The sequence below is a fragment of the Megalopta genalis genome, chromosome 13, assembly GCF_051020955.1.
Source record: "Megalopta genalis isolate 19385.01 chromosome 13, iyMegGena1_principal, whole genome shotgun sequence".
Classification (NCBI taxonomy): domain Eukaryota; kingdom Metazoa; phylum Arthropoda; class Insecta; order Hymenoptera; family Halictidae; genus Megalopta; species Megalopta genalis.
This window is the reverse complement of record NC_135025.1, coordinates 8,183,078-8,205,351: the sequence shown is the minus strand read 5'-3', so window position 1 is coordinate 8,205,351 and position 22,274 is coordinate 8,183,078. Positions and strand designations below refer to the sequence as shown.

The 22,274-nt window shown below is 35.5% G+C and overlaps 1 protein-coding gene across 1 annotated transcript in view; it reads left to right on the top strand.

The window, feature by feature from the left end:
• The window catches only part of Scp2 (Sarcoplasmic calcium-binding protein 2), a 102,033-nt gene that overhangs the window by 62,073 nt on the left and 17,686 nt on the right, over positions 1–22,274 (top strand). Inside the window, exon 2 of the mRNA XM_033477322.2 lies at positions 13,638–13,704. Within this exon, the coding sequence (XP_033333213.1) occupies positions 13,647–13,704 (58 nt within the window). The 5' untranslated portion in view covers positions 13,638–13,646. The remainder of the gene's footprint in view (positions 1–13,637; positions 13,705–22,274) is intronic.

Sequence of the window (22,274 nt, the reverse complement as noted above, 5' to 3'; positions counted from 1 at the left end):
TATCAGTGGCGCTCTTCGGTTGGACGGCAAAGGTAATGAAATTTTCCAGGCGCAAGTGGACAATTTAATTTAGCCGGCTCGCCAACGGGGCACAAATTCAACCGGGAATTAAGACAAAGCAGCTGACAAAGTAAGGGTATTAAATTTCCTTGCCTCCGGAGAAATAAACGCGTGAATGAAATACACGAAATAATGCGCGTACAGCGTACGCGTTGGAAAAATAAAGGGGGGCCCCGATCGATTTATTGGGGAAACGAGATGTTACGGGACTCTGTTATTGTTAGCGCCAATTCAACAATTTTGCCTGTTTTATACGTGAGTTACGATCAGACAAATTCGGAACGAACTGTGAACGCCAATTTGATGCGTTAATGGATGATTTATTATTGTGATTTATTATTTATATCGTGAACGTACAAATAATTTTTCTTCATAGAGTACTTAGAACAATGCGTGGATTAAGATGACGGTAATCGTTTTATACAGGGTGTCTCACCTAACTCGAGCATCTAAAATATCTCGCTTGTTTTTTATGATAGAAATAAAAATATCAGCGGGGTAAATATTACGATAGGCAGAAAAACTTGTTCGAGGTTATATTTGTTGAGATTTCAAGGCCACCGAAATTTTTTTCAAATGGAACGATACATTTTTATTATCGCTATATGATAGCCGATTTTTATGAATTTTTTTCACGTGGAGGTCATAATATTACAGCTCGTTGGATTCGTCTTGACTTCGGCTATCATACAGCGATGATAAAAATATATCATTCCATTAAAAGAAAAACTTTTATGATCTTGAAATCTCAATCTCTGACCATGAACAAATTTTTTGGCTATCGTAATATCTACCCCTTTGAATCAACTAATGTTTCCCTCTTACATTTTTCTCATTCATTAACCCTAGAAAGATAACCATATGACAACGTACGTAAAAGATAACCATACGCTTCAGAGGCGCATGCTTTTCTAAGGCGTCAATTTTATACTAACAATGGATATTTATTTAAGTTAATCTAGTCATTTTAAAGGTTTGGCATTATTGTAAAAATAAAATGCATTTATATTATATTTTTTTATATTTTAAGTAATTTTAAACTTAAATCACTAGACCTCTATGAAAAATTAACAAAAATCAACAGTCTTCGCAGGCGCCTCTGCGACGTAGGTTATCTTTCTCGGGTTAAAAGAATTTCAGGAATCCACGTCTGCGGATTTCGGGTTCCGGATGAGCCTAATCTATACGCGCAATGAAAACGTTCAAAAGATACCTTAAATCGTAACCGATGGACGCGTGAAATGGATTCCGTGCGACAATACTAAACGGAGTAGATCCCGAATGAAACCTGATCGACCATAAATCTCGAAGCCAATATTCATACCAAAAACGTGTTACTGTGCGTTTGCTGGATGTTAAGGATGTCGTGTATCATGAATCGCTGGAATCCGATTAGACAGTTGATTCAGAGCGCATCGGCAACAGCAGCTCGGCCGTTCGAACGATGAAATAGGGTGGAAAAACTGGATTTACCGCGACGGGAACTAGGCAACTCATTCTGCAGCATGAAAACGTTCCGGGCACATGTAGCGAGAAGAACAAAGGGCGTTCCATGCCCTTTGGTCTCGCATGTTTTCCCCGGTGCTGTTTATTCGTCGGATCTCGTCCCATTGGGGGAACCTGTACCTATTCTAGTCGTTTACTCGGTGACTACGCACTTTGGAACAGTGGTGCAGTTTCGAAAATGAAATGCCATTCCGTCGGGTCGAAGTCGCCATCAGTTCTTTGCTGAGAGATTTTTCAATGGAGCAGAACCACCGAAAATAAGGAACACTGAGACAATCGAGTACTCAAAACATCCAGCTTGCAACGCGCAAAATATTCCAAATTCCCATTGGTTTATCTATCAAAATTTGCATTAACATTTGCATTAACATCTGCAGCATGTTTTCATCTTCGAGACACCGTTGCTTCAACTACAATTGTTTAAACATGTAACTTTTCTCGAAAATTATTTACGCGTACAACTCGAGGAACGCGTTTTCAACTCTAACCAAAATTAGCTGCGTTGAACCCGTTCGTCGTTGATGACAGCCGATGGCCGTGTTTCGCGTAAATTTCATTTCGATTGGCTCGTGTCACTTGGACATGTTTCCTCGTTAGGTCTTCTGGTCAAGAGAGAAATTGGAGACAGTCTTCAACGGTGTTCTTTTTCCTCTTGTATAAAATATTAGATGTTCGACTAAACTGTTTTTAATAAATACATATGATAGAATTCTTATTGGATTAATAACATTTTAATAGCAGACTAAAGAGCAGAGTTGTTAATGAATGCCAAAGTTCAACAGTAGCTATAATCGCCGTCGGCAAAGAAAAGATTGAGCTCACGTTCAGAAGAGGGGCGAACCGGTCGCATCGGCCTTGTCGATTCGGTCGAACGTGATCTATCAAGCAAACACGAGACCTGCTTCATCGGCCAGGTACCCTGTCCCCGAATTCGAGGGGAGCTAGCGGAGCTAAAAGATGGAGAAGACGAATTTATAATGGACTCCTGTTGCCATTTTAATTAGGAAACGTGTCGAAGCAAATAATCTCAATTTAAAAAATAAGACCTTGAAATTAAATTGATCCTGCTAAATTTTCGTCCAGATAAATATCTAAAATAGGAAAATCGAAGGATTTCGCAGACTTCTAACACACGTATTCGGAATACGATACGTATTCCGTGGCCTACGATACGTTATTTTAATGAAATTTATACACATTATTCTCAAATATTCTCCAGAAATGACATATACGACAGTCTAAAAATATTTATTATACTGCACGGCTTATGACAATTTCAATTAGGAATATATCGTCGTTCGAAGAACCTTCGTGAGCCTGTGCACATTTAGGTGCAGGTTTCCTCAAGTTTGCTATCTTACTTGACTCGTTTCCATTCTAAATGAGAACTTTCTTTCTTCGAAAAATGCAATTTCGAAGAAAATTTCGTTCATATTGCCTTTAACTTTGCATCTTCTCGTAATTTCGATAATATTTAAATGCAGTTTCTCCTCTTGCTATTTTCTTCGAATTACTGCAAAACCCCGATCATTCTAACTGAACAAAGTGACATAAATACTCAGACAATAGACAGTTACTTTGTTAAATATGATCTTTACTGCTTTGTACAGTAAATCGTTTTGTATATGATTCGCCTTCCATTGAACTGATTACAGGTAAAAAGTACTTAACACGTTCCGTGCCACGTGTACCATCGATGGTACACGCTTGCATGTTTACTTAGTGAACTGAACAAATTGTTTCCAAGAAATTTAGAACCGAAGAATCAATTTCCACCGCAAGAATGGGCGTTGATAAGTTTTTGTTACGTTGTTATGTGTACGAGAATTAATAATTGCACGTAATACAGCAAGTTTTAGTAAAATATCAAAGTGTGAAGATTCGAGTAAAAAAAGCTCGGCACGGAACGTGTTAAATAACAGAATAATCGAAATAATCGAATATTTCCATTATGAATTTATAAAATGGTTTATCGATTGTTGACGCATTCAACAGAGTTCCTCGCGAAGGAAATACCACGTGGATACACCCGACACCGGACTCCCACGCGGGTATTTCCGCTACTATTCCCTCACGTGGGTACTCTTAGTACTACACTTTCACGTGGATAATCCCGGGTTAGCACTAAAACGCGAGGTCATAAACGCGACTAATGCACAGGCTATGCTAGGGGTTAGAGAAAAGCAGACATACAAGAAAAGATAAAGACACTTCTGGAGAAAGTAAAGAAGGCAATGGAGAGAATACCCGTTTGACTCCCAGTGGTTATTAATAAAACACGGTCGAAGGATGATTCTGAGAAGTTTATGAAAACTGAGAAAAGGCATATGAAAGAGAGAGGAATGCGGAAAGTTAAGGTGGGAATTCAGAGGATTGTGCCTGAAGAGAAACAGGAAGGAAAGGGACAAGTTGACGCAAGATGTTGAAGACAAAAATGACAAAATACATCAGTTGATTTTTAATACAGAGCATTTTATGTAGAGCACGTTACATTGAGTGTTAATTAAAATAGCACACTGTGTCTTCACAAAATAACCTCGGAGAATATTTTTTCTCTTCAGGAATAAGATGACAGTGGGATGTTTGTTCTACGATACTTCTGTTCGACGACTTTTCTGTGTAACAAGTATTATTCTATGGTATTATTCGTGACAAGAATGATTCGATGTAATATAAAACACTGACACGACTGAAAGAGGTTCACAAGTAGAATAGTTGCAATAGAATAGGAGATAGAGGAAGCGGAGAGGCAAAGGCAGATGGGGGAAAGATGGCAGAGAATAGTTGAGGCAAAGTACAATAAATGGCGCAGGCAGGTAAAAGAGGAGGGCCTTCCCAAATATTTGAAGAGGAAGTGGAGCGAAACGAGGATCTAGAGAATGGAAAGATTCGTGTTGGAAAATGAGGCGAGGGGAGGAAGATACTGGTTAAAAGGAAGAGAAAAGAGAATCCAGGATGTGCTGGACCGATGAGGATACGGGGAACACGTTTGGGAAGTATGTGGAAGGTATGGAGACAATCTCGGTGGATGACAGGAAAATGTGGAAAAAATGATGAGAGGAGAAGTGTGAGGCGAAGGATGGATGGAATAAGCGAAGAAGAAGAGACGAGGATATAGCAGGAGATGGGAAGATGGGTAATAGGAGAGGCAGGGAACTGGATGGAATAATAATAATATGCATTAGAGAGCCAAAGTGAAACGGAGGAAACAGTACAGTAATGTTATAGAATATATCATAAGATCTTATAGAGCATATGGATAATTTAGAAGACAGTCAGTGTAAGTCCAAGTAATTTATGTTCACACAAAAATCCACAAATCTGCTCCGCAGTACAAAGACATTCTTATCATAGGATCTTTCGGTCAATAAATCAATACAATCGATTTCTTCATAAATAAATAATAGATATCATCATTGGTCATTGCGTAGTCATCATTGACCACGGAATCTCTAAAGTAAGTAAAAAAAATGTATAAAGAAGATTAAAAATAAAGGAAACTAAATAAAACAATTTTAATTGCTGAAACTCAATATTTATAGTTGAAAAATCAATTTTATTGATATTTTTTAGCAATTTTTATTGCTGAAAAATCAATATTTATATTGATGTTGAATCTACATTTGCTTAATTGTAACAAAAATTGTGTTTCGCATTATTAGTGGAACTGTTGTTTTTTACAGCTAATTTGTAAAATTAAAACGCTTAAATTTTTATGTGTTTTATTAGAATTCAAAGTTCTGTCACTCTAATAAAGAAACAACCTTTAGTTGTATTAATTAGTTAAGTAATTAATTGAGATGTTATAAGGGCAAATGTATAAGGAAACGGAACCCCTTGCAATCCGTAAGGAAATCAATAATACTACACTGCATTTATTAAAGCAACATCGATTTCGTGTAAGTTTTTAGGGTTGCTATTCGACGATCACCGTTTTAACCGAATTCCGGCCAAAATGCGACATAGACCCTTGCTCGCGGAGCCGATTCAATTTGTCGAAAATCAGATCGTATGGAGACTTGCCGGGGCCACTGTGTATGCTTGGCGAGTCCAGAATCGATAAAGTTCCGAACTTACAAGACACTTGTTGCGGGCGTCTCGTTTCTTTTCCGAGCGTACGTCCCGGTGCAAACTGTATACGCGGCATTTAGCGTATCGTCAGTTTGATATATTGACAGTAGAAGATAACAAGCCTGGGAGGCAGGTGCCGCATCTCACGTGCATTTTACGCAGGCAAGTGAATCGAGGTCGTTCATAGTGCTCGCGGAAACAATGGACTTAAAGCTTTATTCCAGATCGCTGTGTGCCGCCGTCATATTGTGCGGCCGCGTTGTCTCGCAGACGCTGCCGAATTTTCCCGCGCAATAATTCATCGTTCCCTTTTCACCCACGCGTCGCATTTTTACCCGCGGCCCCCTTGCCGCTCTCGCCGTTCCCCCCTCACCCCCGAAAGCTTTTATCGGTTTGCGATAAACGTTACAAGTTTTTAGCAAAATTTCCGTCGCAAGCCGTTCGCGTAACTTTCCGGCCATTTTTTATTTTCACCGCGCGTTAATATTTCAGAATTTAGCCCAATCGAAAGCCCGCGCGGTATTGATTACCGGACTGCGGATGTTTATTCTCTTAAAATGCGTAAATGTACGCGAATAAATTATGTATAGTATAACGCGTATAACGCGCGATAGTCGTATGGACGAAGCAGTGTTGATGTACAACGATATGGAAAAACAATATAGTTGGTATGAAATATCTGATATAATTGTTCATATATTTCATATTGAAAATTTCTTCGTTGACGGTAGGCGGAAATATGTAATGACGAATCTCGTAATTTATGAAGACAATTATTAACAGAGAATGAAATATGTCTGTTCTTTAATAATGTACAGAATGAGAAAATTCAGCACTGATTTGAGGGGGGAGGGGAGTGTTCAAGTATAATGAAACGTAGGGAATATTTTAAAAATAATTTCTGTAGTCCCGATGTTTTATCATGATAGTTACATTTTTGTCTCTTTTTATTACAACACAGTAGTGCAAAATAATAGCTCGAGGTTAGATAATACAGATTTATAAACAAGATGATAATAATTAGAAGACAGTTCTATAACATAAAATTAATATAATTATATAACTCTGTTATGTATATTGAAATGCAGTTGCAGATTAATGAGTTCCACTGTTTCAGATTCAGTCTTGTAAAAATTTGCAAAAATAATGAATTTAACAGTCAGCGTGACCTAATGAAATGGTGAATTAACGTTATACTATATACGCGTTTTTTTTTCAAATCTCCGACGTTGCATACAAAAGTAACAAGAAATAACGCAACACGGCGTTTTTCCATTGACGAACAACGTCGAACCGAAAAGAAAAAGTTCTTTTCAACAGGCTTGTATTTTTTTCAGCCTTATTGGCCGGGGAAGTAAAGCATAACTCGAGAGAACTTGAAGGTAGAAACTAAATCCTAATTTTCCCTATTAGGAAAGTTTATCTCCGCGGGGACTCGCGCGAGGAGGTTAAAGGTGACTTTACTGTCCTACATTTTACAGAACGTTTATCAGTCTTTTTATTTAGGATGCGCCTTGTTGAAACTTTCTTCTGCTTCTGCAGAACGATAGAAGCTCCTTTCGTTATATTATTACTGGACTGCGGATTTTGGCGCGTTTGTAGCAAATGCTGCCGCATAAAATCCAATGAAACGAACATTTTAAAGAAGATGGACTCGACGCGTTCGGGATTCAATAGATTTCTTCGCCTGGAAAACGTATCTATCTAAATCAAAGTCTACTATTCTTTTATTTGCACGTTTGTTCCGTTATGTAGAATTAGTCGCATTTTCCGCAATCTAATTGTTACAGTACAATTGCTCAAATTAAAAACGAATAGAATAAATATTATTTCAACGTTCACGAATGAATAATTTATCGCAAGAAAAATCTTCAATTAAACCAGCGAATGATATAAATATAAATCGTATCGTCAGTCACATGAAAGCATTGATGTAAATCATGCGTTAAATGCTGTGCTAATTTTAAAGATGCTAAATGGACGTTCAGCGTAATATTTGTGATTCAACATTTTTTAGAAACTTTTCAAGTTTCTGTGTAATTTTGAAGGTTTTAGCGATCGATAAATACATCATTTATGATCGCTCTACAGAGAGGTTCATGAAGTTGCAACATGTTAATAAATAATGGAAGGTTTTACAGCTTTAATACCTGCAGAGAGTGATCCTAAAACAAGAAGCAATTTACTGAAAGCACGAATTTATTTCGTAACTCGGCTCGCATGTAAATTGCATAACACCGAGTAAAGAAAATATTATAAGCGCTGCGCACGCAGGCTATATTATGTATAAAAAAACGCGAGATATATGACAATATCTTCATTATATATTATCGTACAATAATTTCGACAGCTGTTTCTGAAAAGATTTGTATTTGAAGCATGAATCATAAAGACAAATACAGCTTGAACAAAAGCAAATTGTAAAAATATATACAGATGGAATGAACAAATGTTTTATTTTTTTTTTAAATAGCATTACGAATATGTAATGATAATATTGTATCTTAGATCTCGGTTCAATAATCTCTAATATTTAATTTCGACAGTATTAATTAAATTTCGTTATCGATATTATTATAATTTTGAACTCTTCCAATATTTAGTTGATTTGATAATAGCGACTCTTCTTCGCCACGTGGATAAATTGTCATTAATTATCCACGTACATTAATTGTCTAATTAGACCGCGAATCCTATTATGAGACACTTTCGTAGCTGAAATTTACAATGGCGGCAGTCAAACAGAAATTCGCATAAGTTATACCCGTGTAAGGTCTAATGCACTTCAAAATATTTGATATAATACTTAAGAGTGAGCCCACTGTTTCTTTACGGATAAAACGGTATCCCTCATTCTGCGTCAATCTCCTGCGTCATTTGCGTTAAGAGTATACAAACATACTAATTTCAGATGTGACTGTTATCTCGTCGAAACAGTAGCGGATTATGTATCCGTGCACATAATGCGAGAAATATTTATTGAAATTAATCACAGCTACAAAGAGATTACAAGCTCAAATAAAAAAGCTGAAAATTCTATCCAATCAATTATAATTTTCACAAATATGTTTTTACTCACTGTCTGGTAAGCTAGTCAGTCCGAAATTTAAAAAAAATTTTAACGCGTTTTATGCGATGTGTTCACATTTTTGCACATTAGCTTCCACCAAATCTTCTTTATCGAAAAAATTAATCCGTACTTCTTGAACGTGAAACAAATTGTCCTAAAAATGTCGAACAGACAACTGTCTCGTATTTTCTCAAAACACGAAACTCTATAGCTTTCAATATTCTATCCAGAACTCTCCCCCTTCAAATCTGAGAACGAAGGTCACGATAGTTCACGAGGAAGCCCAACTAGCCATGTAGAACGAACTCGTTGCAACTTCGCTAAATGTGACGCCTGTGTGTCCAACAATGCGCCGCGGAGTTCGAGGCAAACTGCTCGGACGAGCGATTGACACTCCAAGAACGGGTGTCCCGGGTCCGGCAGACTGCGGAATTGACTTTACTTATTATCGAATTACACGACAATGGACCGCGGGGCGTCGCGGGATGACGGGAAATGGGATCGTATTGATTTCATGCCTCGATCGGTCGATTCATCGACGGAAGGCGACACGCGGCGACACATAATGGACCGAGCAGCCTAATCTCAGCGAAAAGATTCCACATAGAACGTTTGTTGTTCGGCCGGAAAAGTTCGGGATTTTTATGCCTTTTGTTCTGGGTTCGCGATTTTATATAAATGGCAACCATAAGCGTACGCCGCGCGGCGTGGACGGGAAATTGAACGTGCAATATCGACGGTACACGTTGCACGGGACATGTTAAATTGTTAAATATTCGAAAAATAAAAAACGTCGATCTACGTGCCCAATTACCAATGTGTTATCTAATAAGTAACGATGAACATTATGGATGATTCGATGGTTCGATGGTTTTACCCAGTGTGCGACGTTTAAAACTGCGGTCTCGCGCACGCCTCGATTCGTCACTGTCGAAATCGACGAACAAAAGATTGGAACGTAACGGAAGATTAGTTCCGTTGAACCGATCCGAATGATTGACGTCAACATTCACCTTGACGTGTAATGGTACCCTGAACGGCTCTCGGCGTCGTCGACGGTGGATTTTTCGAAAGTACTTCCCCCCCTCCCTCCCTCCCGAACGATCATTATCACAGCTGATTACGTGTTATTACTTCTTATTTTATCGTAGATCGAGAAGGGATTAGCGCGTCGCGCTCGTGGCGGGTCACGATTCTCGTTGACGCCGACGGAATAGTAAAAATATAGTACAGTGAAATATACAGTAAAATATAGCGTAGAATGAAAATAGTCGCACGGTAAACGCAAATGGGATTAATTAATTAATCGGGTACGGTAACGCGAACGTCCCGCACGACCGATGCTAGATTTACGGAGAGGATGGAAGTGCAGGAATAATTTCGATAAGAGCGAAGCCTCCGAATATCGATTTATAAAGGTCATTGAGCTTATGAAAATTTAACGATGCTCACGAATGATCTAACTTCTTATTGAATTGTTCACGTGTGTAAATATGTATTTAGTCATGATTAGACCGCGCGTATTGATACGAAAGTTTTAAATGAATTGTAAGAAACAGTAGCTAAATGAAAATGCATTCTATCCTTAATAAGTTGTTAATAATATCCTTTAATAAGTTGTCAATAATGCGACAGTATTCTCAAATTGTTCGAACTACAGATTGTTGTATTTCAAGCCTAATCGTTTTTGTTATGAATGCATAAAATTCGCAGTTCAATTGTTATTACAGTTTACAGATAATAATTATGTAATTTATTAAAACTATGGCGCAAAACTTGACGACAATTTATTATTACAGTAACATCAGATTTTCTTTGATAACGAATTCGTTAGGATTGTTATGAAACTTTATCAATAATTAATGAGATTTTACCAGAAAGACGTAATTACGATGCCTTCAACTATTATAAAAATCACGAAGGTATTAAGTTTTCATTAATGAGAAATTAGATATTCCTGCCAATAGTTTCTGCAGGATTATTGTAGTTCATGAAATTGGTCCCAATTCTCTAATTGACAGGGTCAATTTCAATTCATTCAATGCACGTTGATAATTGAACCAGAACGAATTGATGCGTGCCCAGTGATTGAAAAGTCCTTGCTAAATTCCTTTTATTTCCGACAATACGAAAGCATTTCGGTTTCCAATGATAGGACCTCGGTAGCAAGAATCGATGTTCATTAAAACATTTAATAATGTATGCAGAGATGACATAAATTACTGATTTCATTTTCATTATACCCGGCTTGTTAAATTGCACAAAGGAAATTCGATTTCCGCGGAAATAATGCCATTCGAAATTGCACATCAGAGGCGTCCAGCAGGTTTCATTGCCCTGGTAGATAATTTCGTTTCATACAAAGCCAATGGTATCGAAAAAGCATTGGACTACGTGCAGGAATTATCATTACAATGGAAAAAATTTTCTGAAAAAGATCGACGAGTGTTTTTTTTCTAATTCAAAGGCCATGCAAGATCAGCGAGGTAACTATTACATGTTAAAGTATCGCTTTCAAATGTGCATGTGTCAAGTTCTCATAATTAATATGATTAATGGAACAATATACATTAAACTTATTTTAAGCAACATGCTGGCATTGTATATTTCTTGTAATAAATTTGACAGCATAATAACGAAAAGGTGTTCGACATCGAAAAAGTACTAGAAATGTTTCATTCAAATTTGCGTTTGAATAAATTCTTTAGTGATTACGATATTTATATTGTAATTCATTTAATTAAAGCTAAATATAACACATTTACTTGATTGAATTACTTTCTTTGTAATTACGGTTATGTAATGCGAGCATTTGAAGATTTATATGAATGTACACTGTTCGACTTTTGACTACTCAATTATTTAGAAGAAATATAATTATTGTTCCCGAATAGTAATTCGTTCTATAAGCTTTTCCAGTCAACAGAATGCACTAATAAGAACGTGAAAAAGCTAGTGAAAACTGGTCTCAATTGAATGATTTCTTACACATTGTATTACAGATTAATTACAAAAACATATTTGTTTAAAAAAAGTTCTTGTATGCAGAAAATAAAACACATTATAATCTGTCGATGCTTCATTGAAATTACTTGAGTCACAACAAAAATAAGAAATCGATTTGCGTGATTGCTAAACAGGATTTAATACATAATTCTGCAGAATATTCATCGCTATAATTCTCGCAGTTCTACCGAGAATCGGTTATGCAGATTTCACGTTACAATGAACAATGAAACGTCGTTGCAAGTACCGTAAAGACACGTCGAAGAGTATCCGGTTTAAACGAATTTTTTGATTTCCCATGAGTCATTTAATCGAAGCGACGTCATGCACCGTGCAACGATCCTCATCCGACGTTGAATCTCTTAAGTCACATGTACCCGTAACTATGCTTGCTCTACAGCGAAATGTGCGTCAGTAAATATTCAAATATAGGTAGCTGTTATCTCGCGTAAGAAAATCTTATTATATAAATGCTTGTCGCATCTCTCGTGTGTCTCAGTCTTGCCGAATTGAAGCAACAGGAAGGATACCGATTAACGTTTCGGCGCTTCTTCATTGAAAAACGAAAACGTAAGAGAATAACTAAAAATTAGATCTCCCATGTGCATCTCCTTTAACGCCTTGACTGCCTAAGCTAACAGTCTGAAAGATCTCATCAAATTAAAATATTGTATTCTCGATTAAATCGAATTTGTGTGTGTGTGAAAAATTAAGTCTTATGATATTAATTACTTTTATAATAAAGTCCTAATAAGAATCCTAATAAAATTAGGGAAATACAATGGATTACATTAAAAAGTAATTAGTGTAAAATCGAAATAAAATTCTAGTTTTCTATCGTTAATATTGAAACATTAAAGCGAAGTCTGGCATGCGATGAATAGAAATTTTTCTTTTCGTCAAGAAAATTAGTGATAATGGAGTGCTGCGAAAGAAATCGTACTGCAGAGGGTTAAGGAGTTTGCTTTTCAAGATGATATGATTCGAATTTTTATGTTTTCAACGTTTATATGAATAATATCATACGATTGTCCACGTTTGTCTAAAAGACAATTAACAATTCGATTGTAACCAAACGAAGCTTATTTTAAATAAAACGTACGTTGATTACCAAAGTATTGAAAATTCGTTCGAAGCAAATTAGTATATGTTGGAAATGGTTGCATCAGTGTATCAAAGTGTCATTTATGAATATAGAGAGAGCACACGAAACTCTTGTTTTTGTGTTTATTGATTTTGTCTCTCCTCGTATGTCATCTGGTTGATCAATGGTTTACACTTGTATTACATTTGTACGTTTATTATTTTATCCCAACAATGTACTGTGTAATTCGGAGCTACTGACAATTCATTTGAAGTATGATACGCGAATTTATAATAACACAGAGCATAATCACATTATTACAGCACGTATTTCAACGTTCAGATATTGAAATTGATGAGAGAGAAAATAAATAACATTAGATAGTTAAATAAAACAAAATTACTTAATAGATTATTAAATGTTACAAATCTCTGTGAACTATCTTGAAAATCGATACAAATTTCGTGACAGATATGGCATGATGTTTTTTGAGATGAAGGTGAAAGTTTTGGAATAAGTCGTTTTATAGAAGTATATTTATAATATTTTGAATGATTTCGAAAAGAGGTAATGAACACGTTCAGTAATGAACACTTGTGGATGTAATTGAATTAAACGAACGTTGTGTCTTCACGGCGGCCTTGTAAATATCGAGGCTAGGTACAAAGCAGCTCGATAAAGCCAAGCTGCGATTACTTTTTACCGGCGAGATAAAATAAGGGTCGGTCGCTCGAGACAATCGACCCTGATCGCCATTCAATGGAAAATGAGTATTAGCATGTTACACACGTATAAGAACCCCTGTACACTTTTCAACCCTCTGGTTTCTCTATGTTGCAGATTGACAAAATGCCACTGTCAGAGTTCCGCAAGAAGAAACTACTCTACATTTTCAACACCTTCTTCGGTGAGTATAGCAATACGTTGTCCTTAGGCTACGAATTTTTGTGCATTTATGGCAAAATTGAGCGAGTAGTCGCAATTTGAAATTATAAAGACACATTTATGGGGAATTCACTCTATGATTTTGTTTCATTGGAGAAATCGCTGAAAATCTGAATAAATATATGCTTGTTATTTTTACGAAGCAACATAAAGTAACTGCTTTTACTACTCTGTAAATCTAGTGTTAAGAACGACAATGTAGTATTTTTAATCTACTAAAATTATCAAAGAAAGAAAGGACTTTCTAATTAGCTTGCATTTCTTGCAATTGATGCGAACGACAAATAACTAAGCCTTGCCAACTGAGAAATATTTCATTGATGATATAGATGTTTCATCATTCTAATTGTTCTAAAATAATCTGTAGAAATAGCATAATGATTGTTAGACTGAAGATTTCATCGAATAATATTGTACGTTACAAATTTTATAAACATCTTTACGTCGAAATTGAAATATGAGTGGTCTGAAAGCTACTGTTCGCTGAATTACTTCTAATCACATAAACAATATAATTGTTTAAATTAGAACGGAGTGCTCGTAATTAACGTAATGGGAGAGCAACCCGTTTCTTTAAATGGCTTCCTCTGCAAACGTAAATACAATTTTTATCAAGTCTCATTAGGAGTTGCTAAAGTGGATTGAAAATTCGGAATCGAAACAAAGACTGGATTTTTGAACAACGAAATGTTTATCGTTTAACAAGCAGTCAATACTGAATTATTGATCCTGTGTCTACAAATACATTAATTTTAAAAGAAATTCTAATTAATCGTTAGGATCACCTGTATGGCATCCAAATTTTCCATATTTTTTTCAAAATTGCATTTTGTAAACTACGAGATGATTTATTAAAATTAACAAATAACCTATTACTTCCAAGATGAGTTTGCCGTCAACATCTCTTGGAATTTGCAATTCAAAGCAACCGAGGAGACAATTTAGTCGGTGTGATAGTGATAGCGATGACTATCCTACGAATCTTTATGCAAAATGAAAATCTTTTACATCAATTAACAATAACAGAAAATATGAAATATAAAAATAGAAACGTTGCTTGTGTTCACCGAGTGCACACGCTAACACAAGAGCACCTATTAAGATGATTAAATAACACAGGAGCATTTAGGAAATTAACTTGGACATCAAACATTATTTTTCATCGTAGAAACAACACGTTCACAACCGCTCTGTCATTTTTAATACTATTCGCTGCCGTTAATTTTTCATTGTTATCCTAATACTGGTGTCTGTTTTCATTCCGTTATTTAGGATCTATGTATTTATAGTCATGTCTTCAATTCCTTCAACTCTTTCCGAGTGCGTGTATGCACGGTTCACTCTTGCGAAAAATCGTGTTTTCTATACCTATTACTTCCAAGATGAGTTTGCCGTCAACATCTCTTGGAATTTGCAATTCAAAGCAACCGAGAAGACAATTTAGTCGGTGCGATAGTGATAGCGATGACTATCCTACGAATCTTTATGCAAAATGAAAATCTTTTACATCAATGGCACCAAAAAATTCACTTCTACTTCAGATGAATGTAACAAGTTCACTTTGATGACAGCGTTCAGAAATTCTTCCGTTGCTTTGACTATTTATACGTTTTGCTTTATTTTACATTTTCACATTTTATGAATGCAGAAAATCCACAGTTCAGAACTAAGGAGGAAATATTTTTGTATAGCGAAAATGATATTGTTCATATTGTAATATACATATATAATATATAATAATATATAATAATATAGTAATAGTTTTTTTCCAAAAATATTAGTATCTCAAAAAACACAAATAGTTCTAGCTTTGTATCATTCTGCATCTGAATTAATAATGTTTTCATAAATGCTTAACTCTTTTTTATACTATATACTTAATTACACAATTATCGGCAAATAAATTAAATAAATTGCTGCTACGCTAGGTACAATAGTAAAACTAATTAGTCTACAAAAACTATGAAATCTCTAACCTGAGATTTGAAAGCTTATTATAAACAAAAAAGTCTACAAATAGTAACTTCAAAAATGTTCTGAAAAAATTCTTCAACAAAGCTGAGAATGGACATAAAAATTGTCAATTGTATTGTTGTAACCGTGATCTGTCTCGTTCGAGAGTTAATTCACGAAGAAAAATTAACAGATTCATTAGCACTACATTGATATAGTCCTCTCATTAGACAAGTTGCTTCACGTGATCACATGGATCATACAATAGGAGTTCACTTGTCTCGCATCATTAACTATGATTCTTCGTTCATTTAACCCTTTGTACTCAGGTTCCTTATCACAGGGTATATGACAAGATCGCTGATTAGTTACGACACTTTCGGAAATAAAATGTTTTTCTTTTATGTGATTCCGAATCAATGAAATCTAAATCAAATTCTAGCGCATGAAATAACATTTCTTAAAAATTTAGTCACGTCCAAATCGAAATATTTTGTACGCCACTTTACTTGATCCAAATCTTCACTTTTAGTTACATAAACAAACTAAGTCACTTAACGAACCATTTAACAACAGAAAAAGACGATAGAGGATTTTAGACGAGATTCTTGATTTTCGCGGATCGATTAAGCAGTTAACGATATAAATTCGATCACTTCATAAGCACCTTCAAGTTGTTGGTTGCTGATCTGTGGAAATTCTCCGAGTGACAAGGATTAATAATAGTTCACGTTCATACAAGAGGATTCAATCGAGGATGAAGTTGAGTTAACTGGACATCGCCAAAATTTATTTTTACAGAGACGGAGTTCCGCGATACAGTTGAACTCCATTTATGCGAACACCGGTATTAACTGCGGTCGAACTACGGGAATCCACTTATATGAACGCGAACTCCGGTTACAGTAACGCAAAGTTGCAACTAGTGTAGGCAATCAGTCGACTCCTGTTATATGAACTGCTTTTCTCCCGACAAGTTCACATAAATAAAGTTTTGCCCCGGGAGATCGGTGCAAGAAGTTCCGATTTTGAGAAAACATAAAAATTGACTAAGCAATAATGCAGTTACCTTTTCTGTTCCCGATTAATCTATTGTTAAATTTATTCTACTTTAAAACTGTCAACTCGAATTTAATATAGTAAGTTTTATATAGAAACTCGTTTCTTTTGTTGTCAACGCAAGCAGAACTTCTTACCCCGTCGTGGAGCAAATTGTTAACGCTCTGGGATAAGTTTCATACTAAGAAATAAATGTTACTTTCTAATGAGATATTTCGTTCTCTGACGCAATAAAACACAATTTTATTAGTTAAGCTTGTTTATTAACTTCGGATTGACAGAAACACATATATATTTTTGAATGAAAAAAATATTATAAAAATATCTTTGGCACAGAAATTAATGCAGTGGAATGAAAATAATAATCTAATATTATAATAATTTAGGAACATCTTGTTCGAGATAACCTTTTAAACGAACAAAAATTAGATATCGTCAAACGACTCGTCAGAATCACAGTGCGAACAAATATAAATCAAAATATTTCGTTTCTATATTCAAATATTCTAATAAATGCTATTCTAACGTGTTCTCAAATTTTATTTGATTTATAAGAACAGAACGAGATAGACGACATGGACATCAAATAATTGAGTTAGACAAAGAAATAGTGACTGCGAAATATTTACTTACCTGATCTGTGACTATTATCTTGTCTAAAACTACACAATTCGCTGTAGCGGACGCTACTAAAATGTTTGACATGATCGATCCATGCTTTTAGAACAGTTGAAAGCATAACGCGATTCTTTTTTATTTGAAATACATTACCATCGGAACAACTTACCCCCGGAACTTCTAGCCCCGCTTTCTCCTACGTATCTTCTCGAAACTGTATAGCATCGCTTGCTTAAGTGGTCAGAATTACACCAGCTCTACTGGGCGTCCGAATGCCCGCCGTGCACGATACAAAATAATCCGATTTCACAGCAATTATCCGCTATCTCCGATATCCTAAAGGGTGGGGCACCCAAACGGCCTGGGCAAAATTTCGCAGACAGCAGAACTCGGCTGCGTCGCCCGTAGCAAGCGATAAGCCGTAGTTTCGCCGGCGTGGCGGTCAGTCAATATTTTTCTGCCGAGAATCGGGGTCCGTTCATCCGGTAACGAAACGGCGGGGCCGATTGTTCTCTGGACGGTCCTGACGAGCTGCCAGTATCGTTCCCGAATCAGGAAAGCCCCGGTAACGATCTTATACCACTCGTCATCCCTTTCGAAGCTATCGCGGCTGCCGGCCGGAGCCCTAGCGGTTCCAGGAAAATTAAATACGGCGGAGGGTGGTAGTGGAGCAAGGAAGTAGGATGGAAATAGTGCGAATAAAAGGGTGACAGTGACAGAATGAGAGAGAGGGGGGAGCGGAATAAAGAAAGAGAAAACAGAAAGAAAAAAAGTAGACGAGAAAGAGAGAGAAAAAAGCTACAAAGAAAAAGTGAGAGAGTAAAAGAGCGAGGAAGAGTGAGTGGGGGAAAAGAGAACAAGGGAGGGAGCGGGAAAGAAAGAAAAAAGAATACGAGAGAAAGGAAAAAGAGAATATGAGAGAGAAGGAGAGAAGCGAAGAATGAGGGAGAAGAAGAAAGAAAGTGAGAAGAAAAGGGAGAGTGGGGGAGGGAAAGTAAAGTCGACACCATCTCGAGGGTATTTTTGGGGGATGAAAGAGAGACGAAGGTTGTGCGGGAACATTTAGTTCGGTCTCTCTATGGCACCTATGTGTTGGTCATTCGAGCAAAAGTGAGCCAGGCCGGACGGACACCTATTTATGGTGCGAACAGGAGAGGAGATAAACAATGGACGCGGTTAAGGGGATGCCTCGCCACGTTGAAATTACACGTTATGCCTCTGTGCGCGTATCTTCGGCCTGCGCATGCATCGGGGCAATCATTCATACAAGTTGGATGCACCTCTCTGCCGTGTAGTGCTTTTCAGAGCACCGCGAGTGCCTGTAAACTGGTTGCCGCGTCTTCCTTCAACAGCTTGCGAACTGCAGCTAGCCGGTTTATCACGTTTGTCTCATCCATGCGGTAAATTGGAAAGGGCGCGGAGAAAAGTTCAGACCGTGTGGATTTTCTCGTACTAATTTTCATTATTTCTCTCTTTTTTTGTACTGTAAAACCTCGTTTACTAGAATCTCCGATGTCTAAATCGTATATATAATATAATATAATAATAATATAATATAATATAATATAATATAATATAATATAATATAATATAATATAATATAATATAATATAATATAATATAATATAATATAATATAATATAATATAATATAATATAATATAATATAATATAATATAATATAATATAATATAATATAATATAATATAATATAACATAACATAATATAACATAATATAACATAATATAACATAATATAACATAATATAACATAATATAACATAATATAACATAATATAATATAATATAATATAATATAATATAATATAATATAATATAATATAATATAATATAATATAATAATAATATAATATAATATAATAATAATATAATATAATATATAATAATAATATAATATATAATATAATATAATATAATATAATATATATGACACACGTGTTTTATTTGTACAGTAAGTATATAAATTGCAAGTGCATCTGGATGGTTTCTGTCGTTAAACACTCTTGATCAATTGATACGTTTATAGATCTTCGTAAAAATTGTTATTGTTGTATAGTGTAGAGCGTCGACGTCTGAATAGTTTATTGTACGAACAGGTTTCTTAATTATATAGATTCATGCACGATAGCATTCATTGTATGCAATCGGTCCAGATTTAATTCAGCACAATGAACAAATGGGAACTGCATTTGACATTAAACGCTCTTATCCAATTAATAAGTTGACAAGAGCATATGGAAAAATAGAATTGTAATTATTACACCGTTGTTCTTCATAAAATTTCTCATTGTTGTATAGTGTAGAGCGCGTCGACATTTAGAATGTTTCGTTTGAGTGTTCAAGCTAGAATGATTTCGTGATAAGTTGGAAATAACATGTCAATGCATAAAATCTGCTACGCGTTGATGACAAACAATCAAACCCAGCCCGATAGGGTTTTGAAGTTAAAGAAACATCGACGATAAAATGACGTTTTCACTGGAAGGAATACAAAACTCAAGGAAGAACTTGGTAAAAGTAAAATCGTTAAGAAGCAGAAATAACAGTTTCCCGAGTACAGAACATGTTGCAGAGAAAAGCTCGGAAGACGGATATCTGATAAAATAGAAAATGGTTTCGCTGAACAGCGCTCAGTATTAATGAAAAAGAAAACGATTACCAAGTGTTATCTCACGTTAATACGTTTTGACGATTATTGATTCCTTTATCAAATATCTTTCTTATATTATTGCAAACAGAAGAACGCAGTTTCGTTGATTTTATAACCAAACTTTGTTTTTTATACTCTCTCTCTCTCTCTCTCTCTCTCTCTCTCTCTCTCTCTCTCTCTCTCTCTTACTTGTCACATGAATTTTACAAAAACAATATAGCTTTATACGGGCGATATTTTATAAATATTTAATACAATTAACAAAAACTGAAACTCATTACTTATTATATACGCAACTCGCAAATAGATCATATTGCAAATATCGGAAGTATTTAAACAATTGAAAAACATATGAATAGAAATAAGCGTCTAAGTTCCTGCATTTTGCAGTTAACGCAGGCAATTTTTATTTTGCTTAAAAATTTGCAGTCGTATTTATTACTGCACAGTTTTGTGAATCTATATGTTCGAGTTTGATCCAAGTGAACATTTCACTTAGGCTTGCTCGTAGTTTCAAATGCACCAAGTTTCGTATGAAACTTCATTTAAGTATTTTGGCTGGTGGCGCGTGTTTATTAAAACTTTCTTGTTCCTCCTACAAGAAAAGTCCAACGAAGATCCAATTCTTTCAAAACCCCTTCAAGTTTATACAAAGTTCTTAGTACCGATACTAAGCATTTCATTAGCTGCTACGTTTTCGGTTTTTCGCGGAAAGAAGAATAACACTCGCGAAGTTCATCATGCTCTTCAATATTATCGTGTATATTCCATGCAAACTATAATAAACAGAACAGAATTGCTTACATTTTGGTATTTTCTCTAGACAGTTTTATCGTAAAAGCAGCCTCTCCCTCCCTCTCTCTCTCTCTCTCTCTCTTTCTCTCTCTTTCTCTCTCCCTCTCTCTCTCTCTCTTTCTCTCTCTCTCTTTCTCTCTCTCTCTCTCTCTCTCTCTCTCTCTCTTTCTCTCTCTCTCTCTCTAATAAGAAAAATGTTTTCTTTACGTTCTCTTTACGCTTTGTTACATGGAATCTGTTCCACTTGACGGATAATAATTTCCTCGCCAATGTTTACATCGATTCTATTCACCGGTATAGATTTTCATTGATATTCTGCTTTCATTGACGTTCTAATTCCATCGACATCGGTTTTCATTGACATTCTGATTTCATCAACGTCTGTTTCCATCGACATTCTATTTTTGTAAGTTATTGAAATATTTTAGTAACGAACCGGTTATAATCATAGTCGTAAACTTTACATTTGTAACATTATAAATGTAATCTTCATATACTAAACTACAATGTTAAGAATACAAGTGAGATAAGATATAACTTTACTTTAATTAGCACACAGTGCACTTGTTAATTAACGTTGACATTCCTTGTTTATCATAATGAAGAAAGTGTAACTTATATTACTAGGACTTTGACCCTCTTATATAATACAATATATTAATGTACGCAGGTACATACATATGTAATAATAATTATATTTTATTATGATTATATTAAATAATTATACAGGATAATTTATAATAATATACAGAATTTATCTACAAGAGAAGCATTATTGAATACATCATTGACATATTAAAATATCTATTATTTACACTATCTAGTATTGTTATACAATATTGATATATTCTAATACACAGGATTTATTAAATCGCGAAACTTTATATATGAATCCGGAGGAACAAATTTCACGATCCTAAAATATAGAAAATTTGGCGATTTAACCCGAGAACACCCTGTGTACTATAAGTAATGAAACAAAATATCGATCGAAACTGTGTGATCAGAATATTAACAGAAACTGAGAAGTGGCTGAAATTCAAACATCAATGAAAGCAAAACATCAACGAATGCATACCGGTCAAGTAGCGTCGATGTAAACATTACCCTGGAAACCATTGTCCGTCAAGTGGAACGAACGGGTGTAATATAAATCTTCATATACGTATCGATTAGAGCGACGTGTGACCGACCCCGTATATCGAATCGCACATTTCAACAGAAAAATAACTGTGTGCTACCTTTAGGAGGCGTTAGCTCATTAAAGGGTATCGGAGGAAAGGATTGGCCGCCGTATCTGATCCGAGCCGTACGTGCGGAAAATGTGCAGAAAATCTGAAAGAAAGAAAGTACTGAAACGTTTTTCTTATCAGCGAGATCCACGCGAGATTCGTCGGCCAATAACTGAAGCACGATTTTAAAATGAAATTTCAACGT